The sequence below is a fragment of the Hemicordylus capensis genome, chromosome 6 (assembly GCF_027244095.1).
Source record: "Hemicordylus capensis ecotype Gifberg chromosome 6, rHemCap1.1.pri, whole genome shotgun sequence".
NCBI lineage: Eukaryota > Metazoa > Chordata > Lepidosauria > Squamata > Cordylidae > Hemicordylus > Hemicordylus capensis.
In genome coordinates, this window is record NC_069662.1 from 43206714 (window position 1) to 43232671 (window position 25958).

Consider the following 25958-nt stretch of genomic DNA (forward strand, 5'->3'; position numbering starts at 1 on the left):
AGGACCCAGCAGATGTGAGCTGCAGATAAAGTATTAAAATGGTTCTCTAAAGAGATGGGTCTAAAAAAAACTCAGAGGGAGGGAAAACAGCAAATCTCTTCTGAGAGGACTTCCAAGAGGACTTTGGCCATAACCAAAAAGGCCCTGTCTCTATTCCCTGCCAACTGGATCTCTCGTAACAGCAGGGCCTGAGATGGTAAACGGAGGGCTCTGGCAGGTTCACAGGGGTGAATGTGGTCCGACAGATACCCCAGCCTGAACGGTGTAGGGCTTTAAAGGTCAAGACCAAAACTATGAGTCCGGCCTGGAAGTAGACGAGTAACTAATGAAACTGCCACAGGATGGATACAATTCTTCTGAAAAGATTAGCACCCATGAGAATTCTTGCAGCAGCATTCTGGACCAATTGAAGCCTCCGAACTGTCTCCAAGGCCAGCCTCATTTAGAGTGCAGCTGATGGTGTCTGCAGCCACAAGCTGTGGTGAAGGCCATTGGCTTATATGGCTTTAAAAGAGGATTAGGCTGTTCATATACATTGATCGACAGCCAAAACAGCTAAACAGAGCCTCCAGGTATAGAGGCAGTAAACCTCAGAATTACCAATGAAGGGGATGAACAGTTGGAAGCACGGTTGCTTTCAAGTCCTGTATGTAAGCTTCTTATAAACTGCTGATTAGCCACTGCTGGAAACAGAAGGCTGGATTGCCGGTGCACTTTTGAACGGATTCAGCAGAGCACAGCTCTTATGTTCTGAACAGTTTGAGCAGAAAGGAAAGAAGACCAGGACTAAATGTAATGGCAACAGGTTCCAACTAGAGGATTTTGACTGAAGTGCAAGAAAATTATAATGTGGTGCAGCACTCTGGTCACACTGTCCTCTACTCGGTAGCTGCTCCCCTGCTTCCACCAAGGATCTAACCCACCAAGCTCTCTGCTCACCTGACATCCTCCAGTTCATAGAAGACATTACGAGATTCATCCTTGATCAGGATGGCAGTGTTGGGGGACTTGAGCATGCCCATCGTCAGCTTCTGAGGAAACATGTGAACGATGAGGGCATGCAGAGTATCCATGCTGCTAATTTCGTGGGTGATGTGAACCCGCCTTGTTTCATCCCCAAACTGCAGAAAAAGGATCCCTAAGGAAATGGAAGGAGAGAGAGAAGAAACAGATCAAATGATGCAGAACATCGACTGAATCAACTAATGCTTATAGTAGATCAGGAGTCTCAAAATGTGGCCCTCCTTCAGAAGTTGGCCAGCAACTCCCATCATCTCTGGCTACTGGCCATAGTGACTGAGGATGATGGGGGTTGTAGTCCAACAACAGCAGAAGGGTCATAATTTGTGCCCTCTGCAGTATTTTTATTTTTTAATTTTATTTAAAATATTTATATCCCACCCCTCCAGTACACTACTGCTCAGGATGGCTCACAACATTTATAAAATAGTTACAATGTAAAATCAGACTAATAAAATTAACCAAATTAAGCTAAACATGTTAAAAATCCAAGCTAAACCCACAAACAGAATTGCAGGTTTTAAAATTCCCAATTAAAAGTTATTTTAAAAAAACTAAAAACTAAGAATTGCAAATACTAAAGAACCTACCAAATAGAAGAAACAGTTGAAAGATTTAAAAGCCTCTTTTAAAAGATGTGTTTTTAGTTGGGTTTTTTTTAAAAAAAAAACTCTGAGCGAGGGAGCATGGTGAAGCTCTATAGGAAGGGTGTTCCAGAGCCAAGGAGCCACAATAAAAAAGGCCCTGTCTCTAGTTCTCGCCAACCAGATCTCTGTCAGTGGCAGGGCCATGAGCAGGGCCTGAGATGATGAGCGAAGGGCCCTGGCAGGTTCAAATGGGCAGAAGAGGAACCATGAGCTTTTGAGTTACATAGGACTCTTCTTCAGGCATAGGAGTGTTACAAAAAAGAATCATGACGACAGGCAAAACCTCAAAATATGAACTTCCAACTCTGCTAAGATCTTCTCGGGAACCCTGCTGAATGGTCCATTTCTCCAGGGCGTTTTTCACACAGGACTTTTAGCTCATATCTCCTCCAAAATGGAGGGTGTGCATTCACATATCAGCCAGATTTACCCCAAAGTCCCTGAGCTTTCCCAGATAGCAGGTCTTACCACAGGTTTACTGCGAGTCTTTATTGCAAGCTCAAAATTACTCCCCAAACTGATGCAAGAAGTGGATTTTTTTGTCCTGGATATAGGTCACGCTATAATGAAAACCAACGTACAATGAAAACCCTGAATAATGTGTGAAGTGCTCCACAATAGCTCACAGCGACTTCAGGGTAAATTTGACTGATATGTGAACACACAACTCCATTCCGGAGGCAGGGGCGTATCTAAGGTAGAGCAGGCAGGGCACGTGCCCCGGGCGCCACCTGAAAGGGGGGTGCCATTTTTAAAATAAAATAAAAAATTTTTAAATGGCCGCTGAAAACAAAATGGATGCTGCGCATGCTCAAAGGGCCTTTGCAAGGCCCTAGGCCATGCCAGGCCTCACAGAGGCCATTTGAGCATGCGCGGTGGCCATTTTGTTTTCAGTGGCCATTTAATATATATATATATATATATATATATATATATATATATATATATATATATGTATGTATGTATGTATATGTCCACTGCACATGGTCAAATGGTCCCTGTGAGGGCCTAGGCCTTGCCAGGCCTTGCAGAGGCCATTTGAGCATGTGTGGTGGCCTCCAAAATGGCCACCACACTGATCTTTGCAGGTGAAAACAGGCCCAAAAATCAGCCCAGGATGGGCTGTTGTGGTGAATTAAGAGGCCGGTGCGGGGAGGGGGAACCTTTGCCAACACCCCCCCCCCCGGCCTTTAGGAATCCCCACAAAGGGGCTACAGGTTATTTTTTTAAAAAAATTATTATACTATAAGTCACTGTACACATATTCAGTTTGGCATTATGTACAGAGAATCAGGGCTTGTGAATACTGAGCTGAAGCTTATGAGCTAGGATTGTATTCATTTGCTCTTACTTTGCTTCTTGTGATAAGTGAGTTAAATGTGATGTCCTAATAATATGACTATTAATGGTGAGTTTCTTTGAATCAGTGTGAAATCCTTAGTATTAAGGCCACTGAGAGTTTCTTGTTCTCTTTCTCTCATTTTAACTGTCTTTCTGAAATACTAGAATATATTCCAAGCAATGGCACAATTTACTCTGAATATCCTTAAATTATTTTCAGAATATCTGGGGAAAGTCAAATTCTCCATTTATTTTTAAAACTTATGTAATGCTACAATGCATAGTAGAGAATTAGACAGGCACTTCTGTTTAGTTTTCCAAGTACACCTCCACATCTGGGTATTTCATGAGCCCCAGCATACTGAAATTTGTAGTTTTCCAGCATTTTTTGGCCTGTCTACGTCCACTGCTAAATAGTTTTTGAGATATTAAAAGATTAACGAACTTGAATTGTATTCTTCAGCTGATATTATGGTAAAGTGATCTGAAAGATGGGTGTCAGATGTCTGGACAGGGGCGCAATTTCAGTGCTTGCCCTAGGCGCTATTTTCCCTAGATACGCCTCTGTGACTGGAGGAGATCTGAACTAAAAGCCGGGTGTGAAAAACTTCCCTACAAGTTATCAGGGAGCACTTCACACACGATTCAGATTTTTCATTGCACGTTAAAGGGCAGCCCGATTTATATCCAGGGTAAAAAAACCCCACTTTTTGCATCGGTTTTTTGGGCCAATTTCAAACTCGCAGTAAAGTCTCGTAGTAAACTCAAGGTCAAGCCTGCTGTGTGAAAAACACCCAGGAGATGCATTCTATGGCTACCTGTACCAAGGCTTGGTCCGGGTTGGTGCCAAGACTCTGAGATTGTCTCCCTAAGGAATTCCACCTCTGTCCATCTCTCACTGGGCTTAGGAAGTAATTAAAGTCATTTGTATTTCATCAAGCATATGAGATTAGTCAGGGAAGTGAATTTGAAATCTGGATTTCCTGCTTTTATGTGCTAAAAAAAGAATGTTAACAGGTTTCACAGCTGTATTGTGTTTCTGCATGTGTTATTTCTTAAAATGTTCTTTGTCAGCCACCTTGAGTAACGTTTAATGATTAGGTTGGGTACTATGGGATAATGAGGTTGGCTACTATGGGAAACAGGATGGTGGGCTAGATGGATCTTGGCCTCTTCCAACAGCGCTCTTCTGTGATATTTCACATACTCTGACTGGCACAAGTTCTCCAAAGTCTCAGGTAGGGGGCTTTTCTAGACCTGCTACCTGAGATACTTTTGCTTGTCAAGGACCGAACTTGGGAGCTTTCTTCAAGTAAAGCACATGCTCTACCACTGAGCTATGGGCTCCTCTCCTAAAAGGGGCATTTAGTTCTCTGAGGCTCAGACTCAAGGTCTTCAGACTATGGCTGAAAGTTGATGTTACGTTAAGGACCTGATTAGGGCCAGCGTGTTGATGTTTTGTTCTGAAAATAACGGCCAGATCAGGGAAATCCATGGATTCAGACCATGGTGTGAAGACGGAGGGATTCGTGTTGATTGGAGCATTTCCCCCAGATCAAATAGCAATTGAGTGGGGCATAAGAACATAAGAACAGCCCTGTTGGATCAGGCCCAAGACCCATCTAGTCCAGCATCCTGTTTCACACAGTGGCGCACCAGATGTCTCTGGGAAACTCACAGGCAGGAGTTGAGGGCATGCCCTCTTTCCTGCTGTTACTTCCCTGCAACTGGTACTCAGAGGCATCCTGCCTTTGAGGCTGGAGGTGGCCTATAGCCCTCCAACTAGTAGCCTGATCCACACAATCCACATGATCCAGATTTGGACCATAGGAGGTCAGAGGGGGGAAATCCTCCCTCCGTACTGCAGTTCTAAACTATGGGTGTGTACTGTGAGGGGCAATCTGAGTGCTATTTACTGAATAAAAACCAAGCATGCTAGCTCCAATCACATGTTTAAAGTAACATTTTGTTTCACCCCTCCTACTGAGCAAAGAAGGGCATTTACCAGAGAGCAGAAGCACCATGAGAAGTGATCATAGCAGGACAGCTTCAACTATGCAATCCCTGAGCATCACCACAGTGACTTTGCAAGAGTACTGAAGGTCAAAGGCTCAGCTTTCAACAAGCTAGGCCTGCCTAAAATAAAGGATGTCTTTTACAATCAAGGATGCTTGAGAAGCAGCTCCCAAAGCTACAGGGAGGGGGAAGTTACCTGGTGACCGAAGCTTTGTTTGACTTGTGGAACGGGACAAAGGCAAGCTTTGCCGGAAGCGGTTCATCCTGTTGAACCCGATGGGCAGCTCAGCTTCAGACATGGTTTCCAGAGATTCAGCTGAAGCAAAAGAGAGTTTGGCTTGATCGGCAAGGCCGGGCTGGGAACCCTGCGAGTGCCGAGAACTTCGGGTCTGAAAGACAGAAGAGAAGCACGTGATCACAGACAGGACTGTAGATTTTCTGTGAATCTGTTGGCTGGAACACAGATTTTTAAATGAGTTAGCTCTTTCATGTTACCGTTTTTAAAGATCTCCTCCTCCTCCTCCTCCTCCTCCTCGATCATGAGAAGACTTCATGGTTCATGAAGTCTAGCAGCAGGAACCACCCAAAAAACATTTTATTTTTGTGGGAAACACACACACACTATCCCCAATAAAAACACATACCAACTCCCAAAAAGACATCTATCCTAATCTCTGACAGTTAATATAAAGATTGGAAGTACAGCTGCACGCTTTAAACAGTTTAATTGGTAGATTAATCAACTAAGGCTTTACTTAATTAATGCTCAGGGGCTGATTTTAATTGGTGCCGATGAATTTCGGTCAACAGGGCTTCATGTTAACAGCATGCTTTTTTCATTTTTAAGACTATTAGTTCTGGAGTGTTACTGAAGAGGAATGAAAAATAAAATATTAAAGAGTGCCTTTTCCTCTTTTAACATTGAAGTGGGGGTTGTTTATTAAATTGTTAAGATGTATGCTTCCTTCAGTATTTCAAAAAAAGTACCCTGTATTATGATGTTGGCCCAATGCACATTTATATACATGTAATCACTTAGATGACTGGACAATTAAAAGGCAGATGATTAATCAAGTAAAGAGCCTTGAATTGATCGACAACCTGAGTTGGAATTATTTGTTGAGAATATTTATATACCACAATAAGTCCTCAAACAGCTAACATATAGCAAAACCGGGCAACCATTAAGACATTCTGATTTATTAATTCTAAATTTCCCTCTGCAGTTTCATCTGCGCCCTTCTTGTCTGTCTCATCAGTAAGATGGTATCAACCTGGACCTCTAAGCATTCAGTGGAGGAGCCTCTTGGAGATGCTGCAGGAACACTCATGGGAAAAATCCTCTTCCCAGCCCTCTTGTTGCTGTCAGGCCTGCAGTGACTACAGAGGAATAGCCCCCCATGACTGGAAGTGTGTTACCAACCACCAGGCCCAAGAGGTTGACAGACAGGGCTTCTACCCCAAATCTCCTACAGAAGAGAGAGTGTGTGTTCACAAACCAGCCAAACTTACCCCGAGGTCCTTTCGAGATCCTTGGACCCACTCCACACACAAATCGGGCTTTGTCTTGCAAATTCTAGCTTATCTCAAGGTATTTCCGGGTTTTTAAAATACTGGTTTTAAGCTACTTTGTCTGAAAATGCCCACTGACTTAGAATCATTAGCATGATAAGGAGGATACTCTCTTTAGAAATGCAGATGTAGCTCTTTAGTACTCTCCCCCCACCATTGGCTAGAAGGAAAACATGGAGGAAAACATGTTAACTTGCATCAAAACAAAACCCAAGAGTAGAGGGGAGGGGCTGCTTCCCTCAATGCCTTGCGTGTGATTCGAAGTGGCTTTGCTCAGCATTTACCCTGCAGCATGAAGATGTGTGTGAATAACTCCCTGGTAGCACAAAATGTTCGTGTCCAGTAGGGGCTTCTGGGGAGATGGTGTCAACCTGGGCAGATGGTGTCAACAACTCCTAGAATAAGTACCTGCCTCATGGTTGGAGTTCACCTCCATTAACCTATCATTTCATTTATCCCCCTGTGGAGATATTAGGTGATGAACACAGAAATACAAACAAATGCACAGGTACACATGTGTCTTTTGGCAACCTCTTTACAGTTGGCTTGGATCCACACCAGGACTCTTAACTCTTTGTCCTTCCCATTCCTGTAACCTCCTGTTATTTCTTTTCTACACCACTTTTCCAACTGGCTCAAGTCCGTTTACAAAAATAAGGAGTTACGATTTTAAGATTTGTAGTCCACACACACAAAGAGAAGCACTGGAATTATTTGCAAATCAGTGCTGCAGCCTGCCATGTGTGAGCAGACAGGCTGGAGGATTTACATAGAGTAGATCTATTGATCTAAGACAGTGGTTCTCAATGTGTGGGTCCCCAGATGTTGCTGAACTACAAATCCCAGCATCCCTAGCCCCATTGGCCTTTGGTTGGGAATTATGGGAGTTGTAGTTCAGCAACATCTGTCGACCCACACGTTGAGAACCACTGATCTAAGAGAACCCTAGCCCATCACTTAACAAGAGGCCGTTTCTTCACAAGCAGCAAGCCTGCATTCTGGCCGGTTTCACTTCTAAGGCAAACAGGGATTGAGGATTCCCATCCCACTTCACCAGATTCTTGTACCCTTCAGCCAGCATCAGCATGCCCCCTAAAACAGCAGGCTGATGGGGGTGGGGCGCCTATGTGCAGATCCACTTGTAAGCAAGCAGCCTAGCACGTCCTTTGTAGTAGAATAGTTAGCTGGGGGAGGGGGGGACAACTCATTGAAATTTCAAGGAATTTCACCAAAGGATTGAGTACCTTCTCATGGCAAACACAGACACACATAAAAAAGAGGCTCCTTTCTGCAGTGCTGTGAGACTCTTTTTTATGTCTATCTGTAGTGTAGCAGTGAATTTAAGGCTGCAATGATACAGAGCCTGTCTGGCTGCTTTGTTGCTGCTCTCTTTTCCTCAAACGTCTCCTGTTGGGGAACAAGGCTCTTGACCCCCAACCACTGTTCCCTCTATCAGGAATACCCACTGTTCCCTCTATCAGTGAATGCTGGGATTTGTTCACTACAATTCCCAGCATTCCCGGCTGCAATGGCCTTTGGCTGGGGATTCTGGGAGTTATAGTCAACAACATCTGGGAATTCCTGTTAGAGGGAACACTGCTCACAACTGCTTGCCTGAGACAGAAGGAAATTATCCTCCTCAAAGCTACCATGCTAGGCTGCAGGGTGCTTTCCTTCCCAGCAGCAGGAGGGTGAGAGAGGGAGCGAGAGGGATGAGGGAGGAGGGCTGGTCTATGGGAGGAGAGCTGGCCTTGTGGTAGCAAGCATGAATTGTCCCCTTTGCTAAGCAGGGTCTACCCTGGTTTGCACTTGAATGGGAGACTAACACCCTCCAGGGTGGAGCTGCTCTGGGAAGAGCATCTACATGCTTGCCTGCAGAAGGTTCCAAGTTCCCTCCCTGGCATCTCCAAAGTAGGGCTGAGATTCTGAACTAGACGGACCAATGGTCTGACATGGTAGAAGGCAGCTTCCTATGTCCCTCTGTTGCTTTCCCTGAATGCAAGGGGAAATGCCAATTTATGAATGCCATTTTATTTTATTTTATTTATATCTGTGTAAACCGCTTTGGGAACTTTGGTTTAAAAGCATTATATAAATATTTGTCATCTATATAAGGAGAAGAGGGAGTGCAGGTAGCAGCTTGGTCTCCTATCCCTCACTACCTTTCTCACCTCCTGGCCGCTGCTGGATGGGGACTGTCACATGGCCAACTTCTCAAGCAAGAGGCTGTGGGGCACTTCATTTCCCTGAAGGGGGAGTGGAAGGAGGAGTGGCAGTGATGGAGTATTCAGCCCGTGTCTATAAAAGTGTTCTCAAAGGGTATTCACAGTGCTGGGAGCCTCTTTTTTAAAAAATTCTGTCTGGCATGGCTGGGAAATCAGCAGTCCAAACACCAGGCTCCTGTGCACATAGAGGGGGCTTTGCATTCTCTGGATCAGAGCAAGTGTCTGCAGAAGACTCCATGGCCCTGGTACTGGTTCCCTCCCATGCCACGGATAACAACAGGACAGGCAAAAGGAGCAGACAAACAAGCAAGAGCATTGGAATAACCTTTGAAATTACATGAGGTTGCCCATCCATTATGCCTGAGAAACAGCTCCTGGGAGACATAAAGGGGCCCATCGTGATTCTGGAAGGGAAGCGGAGGCAAGGTTTATGGCTGCAAGAGGCAGGCAAAAGTAATGGGCATGCACTCCCGGCAGTAAAAATGGTAATATGCCAAGAGTCCCATTTCACACGAGCGGCCATATATCCTCGCACTACGGAGGCGTCATTTGCACTGATGGTCATGAGGTATTGCTACATGCAATATTTTGAAATGGACTCAGAGGTTCAGTAAAACATCTGACCTTCTTTGTCTACTCTCGGGGCTAGTTTATGAAGTCAGCAGACTCAAGACGTAAAGCTTTTCCTGGACCAGATCTCTCCAGTGGGGGTTGCATGTAACACAGTGAAGGGGGAGTCTTTGTCTCAGACATGCTAGTTTTTATTAGGCTGGCCTCAGATTCCATGCACTGGGTCCCATCCACTCATGCGCTCGGCCGGCACCATTCCCAGCTTTCCGGGTGGCGATGATAAATGGCAAGCAGCTCCTCTGCCTCCTACTGGAAGGGGAGTAGCTGCCACCGAAGGATTTGGCAGCAGGAGGTGGCAGCTGTTCTTGCCCTCTAAGGGTGGAAGGGGGAACAGCAACCATGACCACGGACTTCAGAAGCCTTGGCAGTCACTCCTCCCCTGAAAGACAAGGAGCTGGGTGAATGGATAGGCAGGCATGGGCCCTCATGTCCATGCCTGACCTGGCCAGCTCACATGTGATGGCAGCCTTGGATTTTAAGTGCAAGGAGGTTGTTCGTCCTCCTCTTCACCAAAGGAAGCATTCAAACAATTGGTCTCTACCTGCAACCTGAATATTCATAGTCCCCCCAAAAACTTCACCACTAGATTCTGCTGACTGTATTAAACTGGCTCCCTACATGGGCAGATTCTGGCAGAATGATTCCCCCACCATGGAAGGATGAAATGAAACCACATGGGAGATGTTGCACCGGAAGGCCAATTCCACATTAAATCTGCAGGGTAGACCCCCGAGAATCTAGCTTCCTGCTTGCCACCATTACTGCAGAAATCTGTGTAGATTTTACATTACGTGATGGTATCAATATGCAGCAGGTATAAAAGGATGCAGAAGCTGAGCCACTCCAAATACGTATAAATTTAACCACCAACTTGGCACAAACATACTTCCTAGATTCTGAACCACCATTTCGGTGTGCCCTTCCTTCGTCTACTATAAAAAGTTGAACACTATAATTAAACAGGATTGTCTTTCAAAATTCCATTATTACACTGTCCGAGTGAACTGGTATTGAGCACAGAATACAGCTCCCTGAGAATCTCTCTCTCTCTCTCTCTCTCTCTCTCTCTCTCTCTCTCTCTCTCTCTCTCTCGTAAAGAGGAAGTTTCTAGCCCTAATGGCTACACAGACAGCTCTGAAAGTACATACAATACTTGGTGCAATATTTGAAGGCGAGATTTCAGCAGTTGCAGGCTGAGCTGCATAGCTCTTTACCCCCTCTCTTGATTAGTAGAAGGGGAAGGGCATTAGAAATTCACTTATTCTGCATTATATTACACAGAGAGAAATTGGGATGGGGAGGGGGAAGAGGTGGTGCTGAATTTGGACTCCTTTCCCTCTTGCTGTACTCAACTTTAGAATAGGCTCTTGGACCAAGACAACCTTGAAATTAATTGAAAGTGGAGCTTCACACAAGTCTATGTTGTGGAGGAGCTAAGCAGATGATGGGTGTATATATATTCCAAAGGAATTGTGCTACAGCTCCAATATATCCTGCTCCTATTGTTTGTTCATATACTCCAAGCCCCCTAAGAAGAGAGCTAGAGATCCTGCAGAGAGATTGCTCTATGGTTCCCATCCAGAGGTACTTTACACCCATATTTCAGTTTGCTTCAGAGCTCTTTGTATCAAGTAATTGTATCACACTAGTATGGTGCAATCTCTAATTAAACTCAGAAAGGGAAAATTGGATTCTGTCTACCTTAAGACCATCTGGGCTTCCCTTTATTATTGCCCTGGCATGTATTTTATTTATTATACTTATATCCTGCTTGAAGCTCAGAGCCAGTTTTCTGGGGTGCTCATGCAGTCTCGCATCCAGGCACCAACCAGGCTGAAATCTCCTTCACTTTAACCATATAACAGCAGCACAGATTGTTAGCTCATTCTCTGGGCCCCCAGATGCTTTTAAAAATGGTAAATTATTTAAATACTGAGTGAATAAGAGCTACTGGAACAGCATTTTGGAATACTGACTCCCTGGAAATGGTAGGATTGTAATCAAGGGCTTTCACTCTCTCTCTCTCTCTCTCTCTCTCTGTGTTTCTTTTTTCCTTTTATTTTACTTTGTTCCCATTTGAGATAGAAAACACAGGAGAAAAAACAAGTGGTGGTGGTGGGGAGTCACGACTGCCTTACAGAGTCCTGGACTTTTAACATCATCCATTAAAAAAAACATATTATAACATTGAGAACTAACCAGTGTGGTGTAGAGTGTTGGGCTAGGACCAGGGAGACCTGAGTTCAAATCCCCACGCAGCCGAGAAACTCACTGGGTGACTCTGGGCCAGCCACATATCTCAGCCTAATCTACCTCACAGGGTTGTTGTGAGAATAAACACAACCATATACACTGCTCTGGGCTCCTTGGAAGAAGAGTGGGATATAAATGTAATAAATTAACTAACTAACTGGTCGGGATTTGGCTTATTGACTATATCTATTATATCAAGATGAAATTGATATACCTGAGAGATGTAACTGTAGCTTGGAAACAGCTTGACATCACTAGCTGCTGGTTGTGGAGGTGGGAAAATGCATAATGCCCTGACACGACACAAACTAAATTGTCCTAAACATCCTAAACATTGCAACCATCATATATACCAGATAAAGAATGTATAGTTCTGTCTCCAGGGCGCTTTCAAAACTAGCTGCTCATCAGCAGCAAAATGCCTCCGTTCAGGCAAGTTGCATTCAGATTGTAAACAGCAGGGGGAGCAGTCTCGCAGCAACTCACAACCCGAATAAACAGCAACTTTTTCACGCCGGATATACGACATCCTTGCTCTAAACCGCAGTGATTAAATTCGCAACAAGGCATTGGAAATGTGAACGGCACCGTGCTGCCTGCGTAGGGACTGCGGTGTCACGGCGCAGGAAGTGTGGAAGCAGACTTCCGAGATACGACGTGACCCTGTTGCAGGGACTAATCTGGAAAGCACGCGCCCAGATCATCTGCCTTTACTGACATGCTAAATTAACTCCATTGTGTTGTGTAACCATGAGGGCTAGAAATGCACTCTTAGTTTCAAAATTAAAGTTGCTTTTTAATCAGGAATCTAGGCACATATGAAGTATACTAAGGTCGTGCACATGACCAAAGTTGGGTTCGCTAGGGAGAAGGTAGGATCCTACCTTCCTGCACCCAGATGATCCAAGCCCACTCCTGCCACTACCACTCATGCACCCACATGAACAGTGCAGTGGCTATGTCTGGAGCACAGATCTGGAGAAGGAAGTCCTCCAGTATCCCACAATGCATTGTGTGGGCAGCAGAGAGACTGCCTGCGTCAATGCAGCAGCTCCTGGCTTCCTGGCCACTCTGGCCACAGCCCTCCTTGGTGCAGATCACATCCAGCTGCAGGGTGCTGCTGCCAATCATGCACACCATTGGGGCTGTGAGGTAGGATGGGGCTTTCCCCCTCTTAATTTGGTAAAGACCAATGTATAGAAATCAGGTAGCCTTGATCTGGGGCATCAGGGTAGGCGGCAATCCCATGGCTCCACACAAGCCTGCGGAGGTGTGCTTATTGCCTCCTACCCTGGAAGCAGAGGCGTAGCTATAATTGAGCGAAAGGGTTCAAAGAACACGGGCTCCCAGCTCCTGAGGGCCCTCCAGATCCCTCCCTCCCTCTTTCCTTCATTATCTCCATCACTCTGGGGATGGGGGGCGCCAGAGAGAGGGATGAACACGGGCCCCCTCTCCCCTAGCTACGCCCCTGCCTGGAAGTGCCGGTTGTAAGAACGACCTCACTGAGTCCTGAGCAAGACCATGGTCTAGGTTACTTTGCCCCCATGATCTAGGGTTTCCATAGTCTAGGAGCCACTGTAAAAATGACACTATGCCTTATCTTATATTTTTTATATGTATGTCCATAGATAAAAATGTATTAAGTATCAGAGGTTGAAGAACTCAACTCAGTTCCCTGTATATAAACTGGGAACCATATCATCAGTGGTCTATCTCATAATGTTGTTTCAATGTGGTTGTCAATTGATATTAGAATCACGTGCTGACATCCTGATTAAGTATATGCAGTCCCTGCCATTGTTCCCTATAAGGTGTGTGCACATGCGTGCACTCACACATTTCTGGATGTCCACTCAGTGCATTTTCGATGACGCTCAGGTTGAATCAGGAATGCTCAACTCTGAATGCAGGTGCACACACGCTGCCTTGATACTGCGGCCCAGAACAAAACTCATTCTGCACAGAGATGGGAAAAATTAGAGGGACCATTGGTTCTTGCCGCAGAGAGGTTCCTGAGCTTTGTAGTGCCTATTGTCCAGCGGATGTCTCTGTGTGTGATTTTCAACTCTCTTTCCTTCCTCTGGAAGTACTCTGCACCACCCAAAAATATATCCCTGGTGGATGCTTACCCTCAAATACACCAGTGTGTCAGCCACCAAATCCTTCACACACAACCCTATATTCTCACTAAGTCACCTCAAAACACAGTGACCAACTACCCAGTTGCAATTTTAAGGGGGCATGTTATTCCCCCCAGTTTAAGAAGGAAAAGGAACTCGAATCCCATCCCATCCTATATTTTGGGGGTTCCACAAACACACACACAAAATGGAAGTTATGGAGACAGAGAAGGAGCCCATCTATATATTTAATTCTCTTGGGACATGCGTGCCCAGGATTTGGCGGCGGAACTCTCGCGACACGCTGAGAGAGTTCCAAAGTGAGGACTGAGGAGGAGATGGCTGGCCGGCGGATGGAGGGTGGGGGAGAGAAAGGTGGCAGTGGGCAGCGGGCAGGGGGAGAGAAAGGTGGCAGCGGGCAGTGGGTGAGGGGAGAGAAAGGCGGCGGTGGGCAGCGGGCGGGAGAGAGAAAGGCGGCGGTGGGCAGTGGGCGGGGGAGAAAAAGGCGGCAGTGAGCGGGGGGAGAGAAAGGTGGCGGTGGGCAGCGGGCAAGAGGAGAGAAAGGTGGCAGCGGGCAGTGGGAGAGAAAAGCCGCGGCGGCAGCAGGCAGACGGGAGGGAGAAAAAACAGCGGCAGTGGGGCCCTTCTTGGCCACCCGCCGCGGCTCTGTGTGGGGGTAGGAACGGGAGGGGAGGAGGGCTGGAGAGCCGGAGGGAAGGGGAAGAGAGGAGAGACCGGGGCAGGAGGAAGAGGGAGGGGGAAACAGCCAGCCTCAAAGCACCACACAGATGCTCTGTGCGGGGTTGGCTAGTAGAACTTAATTTCTTAAAAGATAAGTGCTGGAGCTCAAGATTGTCTAAACGTCATGACCTTTGACCTGGGAGGCCCCTAATCCTAAGTACATTGGACTACTTGAGTGGTGCTCAAACTGGTGCTGAGAACAGGTTGGTTCTATGGCCATTTATTTTATTTTAGTTTAAATATTCCATATATGCCATGTTCCTCACAGCTCACACCTCAGCTAATTTACAAAACAGTTTTAAAACAGCTGTGGTGAGGGTAGACACACACAAAGCAATCTATAAAAGGCAAATTATTAGAAAAAGATGACACATAGGGCTATGTCCTGGCGAGCTCTTGCTCAAATTATGCCCAGCTCTCTTAAGAATTCAGAACTTCTTTGTGTTTAGAGAACACTAAAATCAGGGTGATAAAAGCCCTTCTGTTTGTGAGCAGAGTGATGGCTCAAAAGCCTTCAGTGCAGCCTGCTGCTTTCTACTTCCTCAGGAGGAAGAGTTAGGCCACCTTTGGACGTACTGCCAAACTGGAGGCAAACGTGCCAGAGGTTCAAGCTTGTGGTCTTCCAAATGTGTCAAACTATGGTTTGGTCAGGGAATCGTGGGTTGGTTTTTGATCCCAAACTGGAATTTGAACCTTTGCTCCCTCGAAGATCATGGTCAATGGTTGCCACTCTACTGACGTCCTAAAGCCTTGCCCGCAGTCTGGCGATGCAAGTGGTACAGAGCTTGCTGGGATGCAGCCTCCACGGACCAGGATGAGGGAGGAGTCCCTCTGCCCAGAAGCCAGAGGTGGCGAGATTGCAGCTCAATGATAGTCTGCGGGATGATTCCTTGCTTAACAGATTAACCACAGGTTCATCTACCCAAGGTGTCATGCTATGTTCGAAGGCGCCCTTAGTATTAACTCCACTTCCAACTTTTAGCCCCAAGTTGCACCACTGGCCACTATACTGTTAGTCACATCTGCCAGACAACAATCTCTTTCCAGGGCCATCCCCACACATCTTCATAGGAAAGTAGGAAGCTGCCTTATACTGAGTCAGCTCAGTATTGACTACTAACTAGCAGTGGCTCTTCAAGGTTTCAGGCTGGAGTCTCTCCCAGCCTTACCTGGAGAATCTGGGGATTGAACATACCTTCTGCATGCAAAGCAGATGCTCTACCACTCAGCCAGGGGCGTAGCCACCATTGGGCAATCGGGTTCAAAGAACCCAAGCCGCCACCCCTCAGGGGCCACACCTCACGGCCCTGACATGAAACCCCCGCGGCTGACGTCAGATGCAGCGGGGCTGGTTTAGCTCCCGAGTGGGGCAGCACAGCCCCATTCAGGAGTTAAATGACCAGTGCTCCATTTGCAGCACAGCCACGAGCAGCTCACCCTCAGGCTCTCCCTTTAAGGCAGGGAGAGCCTCTCTTGGCCGTGCTGCAAATGCAGCACTGGCCTGGATCTAACTCCCAGACTGGGCTCTGTTGCCCCGTTCAGGAGCCAGACCACGCCCCCGCATCTGACGTCAGATGTAGGGGGTGGGGCAAGCGGGCGGCGGCCAGACACGGCCACCACTGGCCTGGCTCCGCTATGGCACTGAGCAATGGCCCCATCCCTGGGAGTCCATCTCAAAGTACCTTTTTAAGCCCTTTGCATAATGCAGTTTCTTATGAATGTAGCTTAGTGATGTCTTGCCACTCCAAACTGCAATCTCTGAGCAGCCACACAAGCATTTCAAATGCATTTCAAGATTCATGTTGGCAGGGCATTCAGCACCCAGGAAATGCAACATCCACATTGATTAACTTTATCTTTTAAAAAAACATCCACAACAAAGGCTCTTTCATGTTGACAAACTTTGGTAAAGAACAAACAGCTCCTGAGGTAGGCAATTTGTTGCAGAGGTGGTGGTGGGGAACCTGTATTTTGAAACCAAATTTTAAAAGAAGCAGAAGAGGGGCAAAGAAATCAATACTGAAATGATAACAGCCATAATCATCATTTAAATGAGGCATTAATTGGAGGCTTTAATTAGTCCTGTGGGGTGGTACAGAAAATGTTCTCTCCATAAATAATTTACCATAAAATTGGCTCCTTTCTTTTTTTTTTACTCGAAGTTGGCAAGAAGGAACTATAAAATTCTCCAGCCTTTGGAGAACAGTTATAGGTGGTTGAAAGGAACAAAACTATCAGTTTGGTGAGGCAGGATCAGGCAGAAGGTAGATTGGGATCCAGTGGTAAATCTCTTAGTGATTTGCAGTAGATCAACAAAGGTTTCTGACTCCCAACTGCTTAACAGCAACATCAAAAAGGGTTGTTGTTGCTCACCCCCAGATTAGGTTGCTGAAATGAATAAAAGTTGTGGGGAAACCAGGAATGGATATCTGTGTGTGTGTGTGTGTGTGTGTGTGTGTGTGTGTGTGTGTGTGTAAGGTCTGTAGGCTCAGTTTTGGTACTGAAAACAGATTGATGGGCTAAGCATGTCTTCAAAGACACCCTGGCTGACAGCCTGATAAAATTTATGTGAGGAAGTCTCATTAAAATTAAATGGACAAGTAGGCAGGTAAAGTTATACATAACAAAATTATATGTTTACATACGCTTTGGAATGCATAACATGAGAGAGACCTATATATATACATGGGCACAGAAATACAATCTTGCTAGGTCCACCATACTCCAATCCACCACCTGTGTAGGCAAGAGCACTCATCTTATATTCAAGGCACATGTTACCAAATTCTTCTTAAACATTGCTGTCACAGTAATCCACAGATTTTTCTGCTGCCATCAGACTACACAGATAGTGGATTGGAGCACAGCAGACCTAGTCAAGTCGGGTTTCCATGGTTATGTTTTTATAAGACAGTATACAATATCTCAGACAGGCCAGCAGGTCTCATGACCCCATGGTGTGAACATCATGAGTCACTGAATCTCCTAACTTTATTAGAGCTTGGTTGGAGCTGCCACACCCATAATTATCCTGTAAACTGAAGGTTGTTTTTCTTTTTTCTTTTGCTTTAATTGATATACACAGGCCCTGATACATGCCAAAGGGGTGAGGAGACATGAGAGGAACTTATACACTTTATATACATAGGCCCTGCACACATTAAAGCAATGCAGGAGGGCTCAGGCCCACTATGATGCAACCCAGGCTCTAGCTGTTTTTGGATGCTCAGAAAATACCCTGCTTAAAGTTGTCCCTCTCCCCAGATATGCATTTAAGAGGGTGTTTTCTAACCCACCTGCCCCCCTCGGTGGCAGGCAGGAAAAGGCTACAGCAATGTGTTGTGTTGTTCTGGGGAGGGGTGCTCAGCCACTGATCCTTGGTATGAGAGCAGGAGTATTTGTGAAATACGGGGTGGAGACTGCCTGATGGGTGATCTCCAATTAGGAATTGACAGAGCGAGTGTGAGTGACTCTGTTGGTCCTTTTAGATCTCTTGGCAGCTTTTGATAATATCGACCATAGTATCCTTCTGGACAGTCTGAGGCAGTAGGGGATGGGAGGCACTGCTTTTGCGGTGGTTGCATTGCTGCTTCTCAGGCAGATTCCAGATGGTGTCTCTTGGAGACTGTTGCTCTTCAAAACATGAACTTTTATATGGTGTCCCTCAGGACTCCATACTCTCTCAAATGCTTTTTAACATCTACATTAAACTGCTGGGAGAAGTCATCAGGAGATTTGGTGCAGGGTGTTGTCAGTATGCTGATGACACCCAAATCATCAGCATGACACCCAAATCTATTTCTCCATGGTGCTTTCCAGACTGTGAGCTTGAGTGCGGGAAGAAGTGGTGTAAAGCAAGGAAGCGGGTCCTTCCTTAGCAAGCAAGTGGTCCCTTGCTAAATGGGCAAAGAGGCGCCTTTTTAAAAGTGGTGATTCTCTTTATTTAGCAGGGGGAGAGCAACTGACCCTATCCATCTCCAGCACAGCATCTCTCCAGTGGCTGTTGCTGGATTCCTTCCTTCCTTCCTTCCTCTATGTAAACCACTTTGGGAACTTCTGTTGAAAAGCAGTATATAAATATCTGTTGTATTGTATTGTATTGTATTGTATTGTATTGTATTGTGTTGTATTGTATTGTATTGTAAAGTCTGATGGCTAACCCTAACTGGCTTCAAAATGTGAATAAAGGGAATAAACCAATTGTTGCATGTTTCATAGCAAAGTTGGGGCCTTTCATATTCCCTTCCATAATGCAGTTTGACAATGTTTTTCCCATGCAGGCACTGTTCATAGGGCTTGCTCTTCATGCCCTCCTCCTGCCCCATTTTGGGTCAGTGAGGTTGCAGAGGGGGCGGGGCCCTCACCCACCCCACCCCCTCATTCCTATTCGCACACTCACTGTTGGGCACGTAGCAAAGGATGACCTGACAACTTTCCTTCCCCTATTTATTTATTTATTTCTCAGTGAATATGCACAAGATCAGTGGGCTCTTGCAAAAAACAAAACAAAAAAGGTTGCTTGCAGGGCACCTCCCCACCTTCTTTAGGGGTGTGGGGCGAGAGAAGTAGAGATTTTATTTTAATTTTTTTGTAAGAAAATTAGGTGGTTTTGCAAGAAAATAGGGCAATTCAGTGGGACACCCCTGGATTTAGTTTATAGGTGGTACCGTTGCACAAGAGCAGTAGGGAAGTTGTTTTTTTTTTTTAAAGCTCATTGAAGAGGCTGCTAGCTTTGTGCAAGAACACTGGTGGGGACATTTTTTTTAAAAAGCCTGATTTCAAAAGCTAAGAGGCAGAAATTAAGATATATCCACTGATATAAATCGTTCTATCAGTGGGGCCCCTCCACATGACACCTTGGAAAAAACAGAGCAAGCCTGTGAACTGTTATCAAAAAGAAGAAAATCAGCTACTATTTTCTCACACACATATAATGCTTTGAACCTGAAACGTCAAGATAAGATCCGAACACAGGCTGTGACTGTGCAAACATCTATTTGCTGTTCCTGTATGCAAGACGGTATCAAAACCCAGATCGTACAAATACACACCAAGCCTATATGTAGCAATGCAATTTTAAGATGCCATCTGGAAAGCACCATGTCAGCATCATCAGGAGAAGGCATAACCTCCCTAAATGCCAGCCTGGAGGCAGCAATGGGCTGGATGAGAGATAACAAACTGAGACTGAAGACAAATAAGATGGAGGTACTTATTGTGCAGTGTCGGAACTTGGGAGACAGTTTTGATCTGCTGGTACTGGATGCGGTCACACTTCCCCAAAAGCAACAGGTACACGGTCTGGGAGTGCTTCTGGATTCAAACTTCTCCCTGCTGTCCCAGGTTGAGGCGGTGGCCAGAGGTGCTTTTTATCAACTTCGACTGATACGCCAGCTGCATTTCTTGAGATAAGTCACCTCCGAACACTGATACATATTCTGGGAACCTCCAGATTTGACTACAGCAATGTGCTCTATGTGGGGCTGCCTTTGTACATAGTCTGGAAACTGTAGTTGGTACAGAATGTGGCAGCCAGGTTGGTCTCTGTTGGGTCATTTCAGAGAGACCATCTATCTATCTATCTATCTATCTATCTATCTATCTATCTATCTATCTATCTAAAAGGCTAAGGATGTATGTGGCAAGCCCCGCCACAGTGCTTTACCAATCAGAGGCAACAGAGCAGAAGTACCATGGTAATTGGGCAGTGGGAATTCCATATGCAGATAGGAAGAGGAGACTATGAAAGCAGAAGCACCGTGGTGATTGGGCAGTGGGGATTCCATATGCAGATAGGGAGAAGGAGCCTATCCATATGTACATACACATATACATATTCATACACACACACACACACACACACACTCTCTCTCTCTCTCTAAAATCAAGCACATCTTCCGACCAGTAACAGTTGCATTCCAAATGACCTTAACCATCACAGGCTCCTCCTCCTTGCCACGTATGTCCTTAGCCTTATCTCCATCCATCTATCTATATAGATAAAAGGATAGTGGGCAGGGGTCTGCAAAGAGAGGGGTCGTGCGGGAGGAAACAACTGCCCTGGTGGCGCAGTGGTAAAACTGCCGCCCTGTAACCAGAAGGTTACAAGTTCGATCCTGACCAGGGGCTCAAGGTTGACTCAGCCTTCCATCCTTCCGAGGTCGGTAAAATGAGTACCCAGAATGTTGGGGGCAATATGCTAAATCATTGTAAACCGCTTAGAGAGCTCCGGCTATAAAGCGGTATATAAATGTAAGTGCTATTGCTATTGCTATTCAGGAGAAGGAGCAAATTAGTGCAAATTAGATGAGGAAACAAAATGAACAAGATCTGTTAACTCAGGAAGGGGGAGAGAGAGAAAGAGAGAAGGAAAGAAAAAATAAGGGAGGGGGAGAAAGACAGAGGGGAAGAGTGAGTGGAGGGGAAAGAAAGAGAGAAAAAGAGGGGAGGGGAAGAGAGAAATAAGAAAGGTGAGGGATGAGCTCAGGCCTGTCAGCAGCCTGAGGGGAATGAGCAGCCGTGGTGGCGGGAGCAAGGAAGGGCCTGGTCATCTTCCGCTGCTGATGCCCATGGCTACTGAGGCAACTGGTGGAGGGAGGCAAGCAGGCAAGGAACGGGCCCGGGCCTGTCAGTGTCCTGAGGGGAACGAGCGGCTATCGTGGTGCAGCCAGAAACGGCCCAGTCAACCACTGCCACTGCTCCTGTGGGGAGGAGCAGGAGCAGGGCTTGGATGAGGGTGGGGAGGTCTCTAGGGTTAGGGGGCTGATGCTTGGCCAATCAGCACTGACAATGCTGCAGCTGCAACCAAGAGGGGTGAGAAGGATGGCGCAACGGGACGGAGGAACAACCAAGAGGGGTGAGGGGATACGGGGGATGTAAGCAACGGGATGGAGGAGGAGGAACAGAAGCACAGCTCAGATGAGGGTGGAGAGACCTCTGAGGTGAGGGGACTGTGGTGGGGGTGGGGTAAGGGGAGCAATCAAATTCTAGCACACAGATGCTCTGCGTGGGTTAAGTTAGTATTACTATATTACTAAGAGAAACCATATTTATTATACTAAAAGAACTGCACTGGTTCTCAATAAGTTTCCGGGCAAAATATAAGGTGCTGATTATCTATTATATTAATTATCCTGGGTGTGCCTTGGAATGTGTGTCCCAGAGCCCAGCTGATTGGCTGGGCAGCAGACGTGCCTGATTGGCTGTGGCACATCCCGGAGGATTGGTTGCCGCGGTGGCCGCCCAGCCATGGAGGTCAGAGGTGGCGGGCCCAGCCGGGCCGTGGAGGCAAGGCCCAGGAGGGGGGAAAGAAAGCGGGGGGCAGAAGTGGCAGTGGCGAGGAGAGGTGGGGAAGCAGAGACTCAGGCAGAAGGGGGGGAGGTAACCGCCGGCCCCAAAAAGCACACAGATGCTCTGTGTGGGGTCGGCTAGTAATCCATAAAGCCCTAAACAGTTTATGCCCTGGGTATTTAAGAGGATGTCTTCTTCTCCATGAGCCCCATCACCCACTGCGATGGGGGATCATCTGGAGAGGTTCATCCGCAGTTGCCACTGTCCTCTCTTTCTCTGTTGCTGTCCTGAGACTCTGGAATGTGTTCCCTGCTGAAATAAGAGCCTCCCCATCTCTGACAACTTTAAAAAAGTCTTTATAAAGACTTTTTTTTTCACCCAAGCTTTTAAACTGGACTATGGTTTTAAATTGTTTTACAGTTTTTATTTTTGTCTTAATTTGTTTTATATTTGTTGTAAACCGGAAGTTTGGGGTAGTCTACCAATATGATAGATAGATACTGGAAGGTACATTCACTCTCTGGGATATTATAACTATATTGAAGCAGTATGACCCACATGCGGAGGACTGCAGATGTGGAGGGCTGGGGCTCAACACATTTGGTGTTTGAGGTGGGGAATCCAAATGTCATCCCTCCCTCAGGGATTAACATGGGGCACAATCTCTCTTCTGTATTTCCTGCTCACTTCAATAAAGCTTGTAAAGGAGGTGGATTGTACCCTATGAGCCTGATCTTTCTGTCTCCCATTCTGCTGCCCTTAATGGTATCCCAAATCTATGACCTAAAGCAGCTGTTTAAGCCTACTTCATGGTGGGGACCAGGGCGTAACTATAATCAGGCAGACATGTTCAAAGAATACAGGTCGCCCTGGGCCTCCCCAAGAAGGGGGGCCACTGAGGGCCTCTCACCTGTGGCCTTCTGCGACCGTTCATCTGCTGCCTCCCCCTCCTCCTGCCACAATTTCCTGGTCAGCTTGCATGGCAGTGGGTGGGTGCATGGGCTCTTTCCTCTCTCACATAAGTGAGACAGGAAAGAGCCCATGCACCTGCTCCCAGCCACATGAGCCAGCTGGAAAGTGGCAGTGGGGGCGGGAGGAGGCAAGAGAAGGCGGGAAGAGGCAAGTGGCAGTAAGGCAGTGGATGGCACCAAGGGGGCTAGTTCTGGCCCCCACATGTGGATGGTGGGGAGAAGGGGGCTTGGTGGGGTGGGGGCTTTGCAGTAGTTGGATACACCCCCACCCCACAAATTTCCTCAGAAAGAAATGGCGGTGCACAACTGAGACTCTGATGACACTACAGGACTTCCTTCCATACTGGTGGGGATGTCTCTACTAACAGGGGAAAAACATTACTACAGTTTAATATTTACTTGTAGTTTTAGAGGGTTGTAGCTACACATCTTTTAGCCTGAGGTTTTATATCTTTGCATCTTTTTAAATAATGGTGAACTGAAACTCTACGTGCATCCTAATCTTTTTTTTAAAAATCCAGATATTTAAATTCATGCACTCCCTCTAGGTATTTTATCTCCCATCATCAAGCCATCTCCAAGATTATCTCTGAGCAGCTGTTTTTGAAAGCGAGACAAAGCTTTGCCAGTCTACATCAGACAAGCAATCTGTTTTTCTCCCGCTCTGCCGAAAGCTTACTTCATTGAGAAAAGAAAAAAAGAAACAAAAAACTGATTGGACTAAGAAGGGGAGGGGGAAGCTGATACCGCTATATCCTGACAATGGTATGGGATTTTTCAGCTGAATAACTGCCGTTGCTATGCTCTCAACTTGGTTGCTAAGGGGTTTGGTGAACATGCATATCGGAATGTCTAGGCAGTTGACTTGATGTACTTTCTCAAATCAGCAGAGGTTAATCTTTCAGAGAAATGACATTGTTCAATTTTATCAGGTGGAACTTCAGTGGAGGGTAGAGCTTAATTTATGCCAGAGTTCAACATAAATTAGAGTTTTGGCCCAGCACTGTTTTTCCAATGGTACTAGCGCCTCAGCCACAGGAAACACCAGCTGACTAACAAAGTGCTTGCGGAAGGATGCCACACTAGTGCAAAACCGTTGCGCTTGCTACTTGTGCTAAGTCTGGACTGGTGTTGCACTACTAGAAGCATGCTTGTGCAACAATGCACAACTGCAGCACATTTCATTGGTTTTGAATGGTCCTTTTGCACAGCTATACAAATCCAAGGTTATTTTAGGGAGACTATGCAAATTTCTTGTATTCGTGCAACTTTGCTCATTATGCAAGTGCTTCTTTAGTCAGGATGTCAGCCATCTTTTCTGGCTCTTGCCAGAGTTCTTCCTCATTTTAGCAGGCTGCAGTCTCACAGAGGTGGCAGAAGCAGGCAGATAGTAGTAGTAGGAGCCAACAGCACACACTCGGTCTCCCACCCCGAGCAGCACTGAAGGGGAAGCAGATGGGCTCTCCTTTGCTGGGCTTCTAGGAGACTGAGAGACAAGCAGCATCCCGATAAAGACCCAGAGCTGGGCAGATGATCCCAAGAACTGCTGAGCCCGTTGGACAGTGGGGCGATCGGTACACCAACAGAACTCCCAATCTATCCCTGGTCCCCAAACTTAGGTACAAACATTCAATATGCTGATGGACTTGGTCTCAGGCTTGATGTTGGAGTCTCCCAGACTTCTGATGCTCAGAGACTTCAATGTTCACTTTGGGACCAATTTGTCCGGGGCAGTTCAGGAGTTCTAGCAGCCATGACAACCATGGGCTTATACCAAGTGGTCTTGGGACCAACGCATATTGCTGGTCACACACTTGATCTGGTCTTTCACTCTGAACAGGGTGGTGTTCCTTGGGTGGGGATTCCGGTTATTTCCTCATTGTCATGGACGGACCACCATCTGGTTAAGGTTGGACTCATTACCACGTCCCACCTCCGCAGGGGCAGAGGGTCCATTAGGATGGTCCGCCCGAGAAGGTTATTGGATCCAATAGGATTCCAGGAAGCCTTGGAGGGATGTCGTGTTGGCTCTGCTAGTGACCCTGTCGACACTCTGGTGGAGAATTGGAATAATCAACTTACCAGGGCAGTGGACACGATTGCTCCTAAGCATCCTCTCCGAACTGCTTTGAAACTGGCCCCTTGGTATACAGAATAACTATGAGGGCTGAAGCGGTGAATTAGACAATTAGAGCGCAAGTGGAGAAAGACTCGACTCAAATCTGACAGATTACTACATAGAGAGCATTTGAAGATCTATGCTCAGGCACTACATGTGGCAAAGAAGTGATTCTTTTCCTCCCGTATCACATCCGCAAGTTCACGTCTGGCAGAGTTGTTCAGGGTTGTGAAGGGGCTAATGTGCGTCCCTTCCCCCTTGAATCAGTACTTGGAACCAACAATTACTCACTGTGATGTTTTTAATGAGTTTTTTTTGTGGACAAAATATCTCGTATTTGGCCTAACTCAGATTCAAACCCCACAATCGTTACAGAGTCTGATGCCGAGGTGTCTGGCAGCTCCTCTTATGTGATGACCCTGGATCAATTTCGGTTTGTTACTCCTGAGAATGTGGACAAGTTGGTTGGAATTATGCAGTCTACCACTTGTCCTCTTGACCCTTGCCTGACATGGCTTATATTTCTCCATGTCAACATCATTGGAAGAAGGCATAACCTCCCTAAATGCCTGCCTGGAGGCAGTAATGGGCTGGATGAGGGATAACAAACTGAGGTTGAACCCAGATAAAATGGAGGTACTTATTGTGCGGGGTCATAATTCAGGAGACTATTTTGATCTGCCAGTTCTAGATGGGGTCATGCTCCCCCAGAAGGAACACGTACGCAGTCTGGGAGTGCTTCTGAATCTGAACCTCTCCCTGTTGTCCCAGGTTCAGGTGGTGGCCAGAGATGCTTTTTATCAACTTTGGTTGATACGCCATTTGTGTCTGTTTCTTGAGATGAATGACCTCAAAATGGTGGTACATCTGCTGGTAAGCTCTAGGCTGGATTACTGCAATGCACTCTATTTGGGGCTGCCTTTGTATGTAGTCTGGAAACTGCAGTTGGTCCAGAATGTGGCAGCCAGGTTGGTCTCTGGATCATCTAGGAGAGACCATATTACTCCTGCGTT

At 46.4% G+C, this 25958-nt stretch overlaps 1 protein-coding gene across 23 annotated transcripts in view; it reads right to left on the reverse strand.

Moving 5' to 3' along the window:
- Positions 1-25958, reverse strand: part of SRCIN1 (SRC kinase signaling inhibitor 1) — a 402584-nt gene that overhangs the window by 97441 nt on the left and 279185 nt on the right. For all 23 annotated transcript variants that reach the window (XM_053259951.1, XM_053259948.1, XM_053259957.1 and 20 more), the window contains 2 exons: positions 5221-5413; positions 940-1138 (listed from right to left, as the gene is read on the reverse strand). In XM_053259951.1, coding sequence (XP_053115926.1) covers positions 940-1138; positions 5221-5413 — 392 coding nt within the window. The remainder of the gene's footprint in view (positions 1-939; positions 1139-5220; positions 5414-25958) is intronic.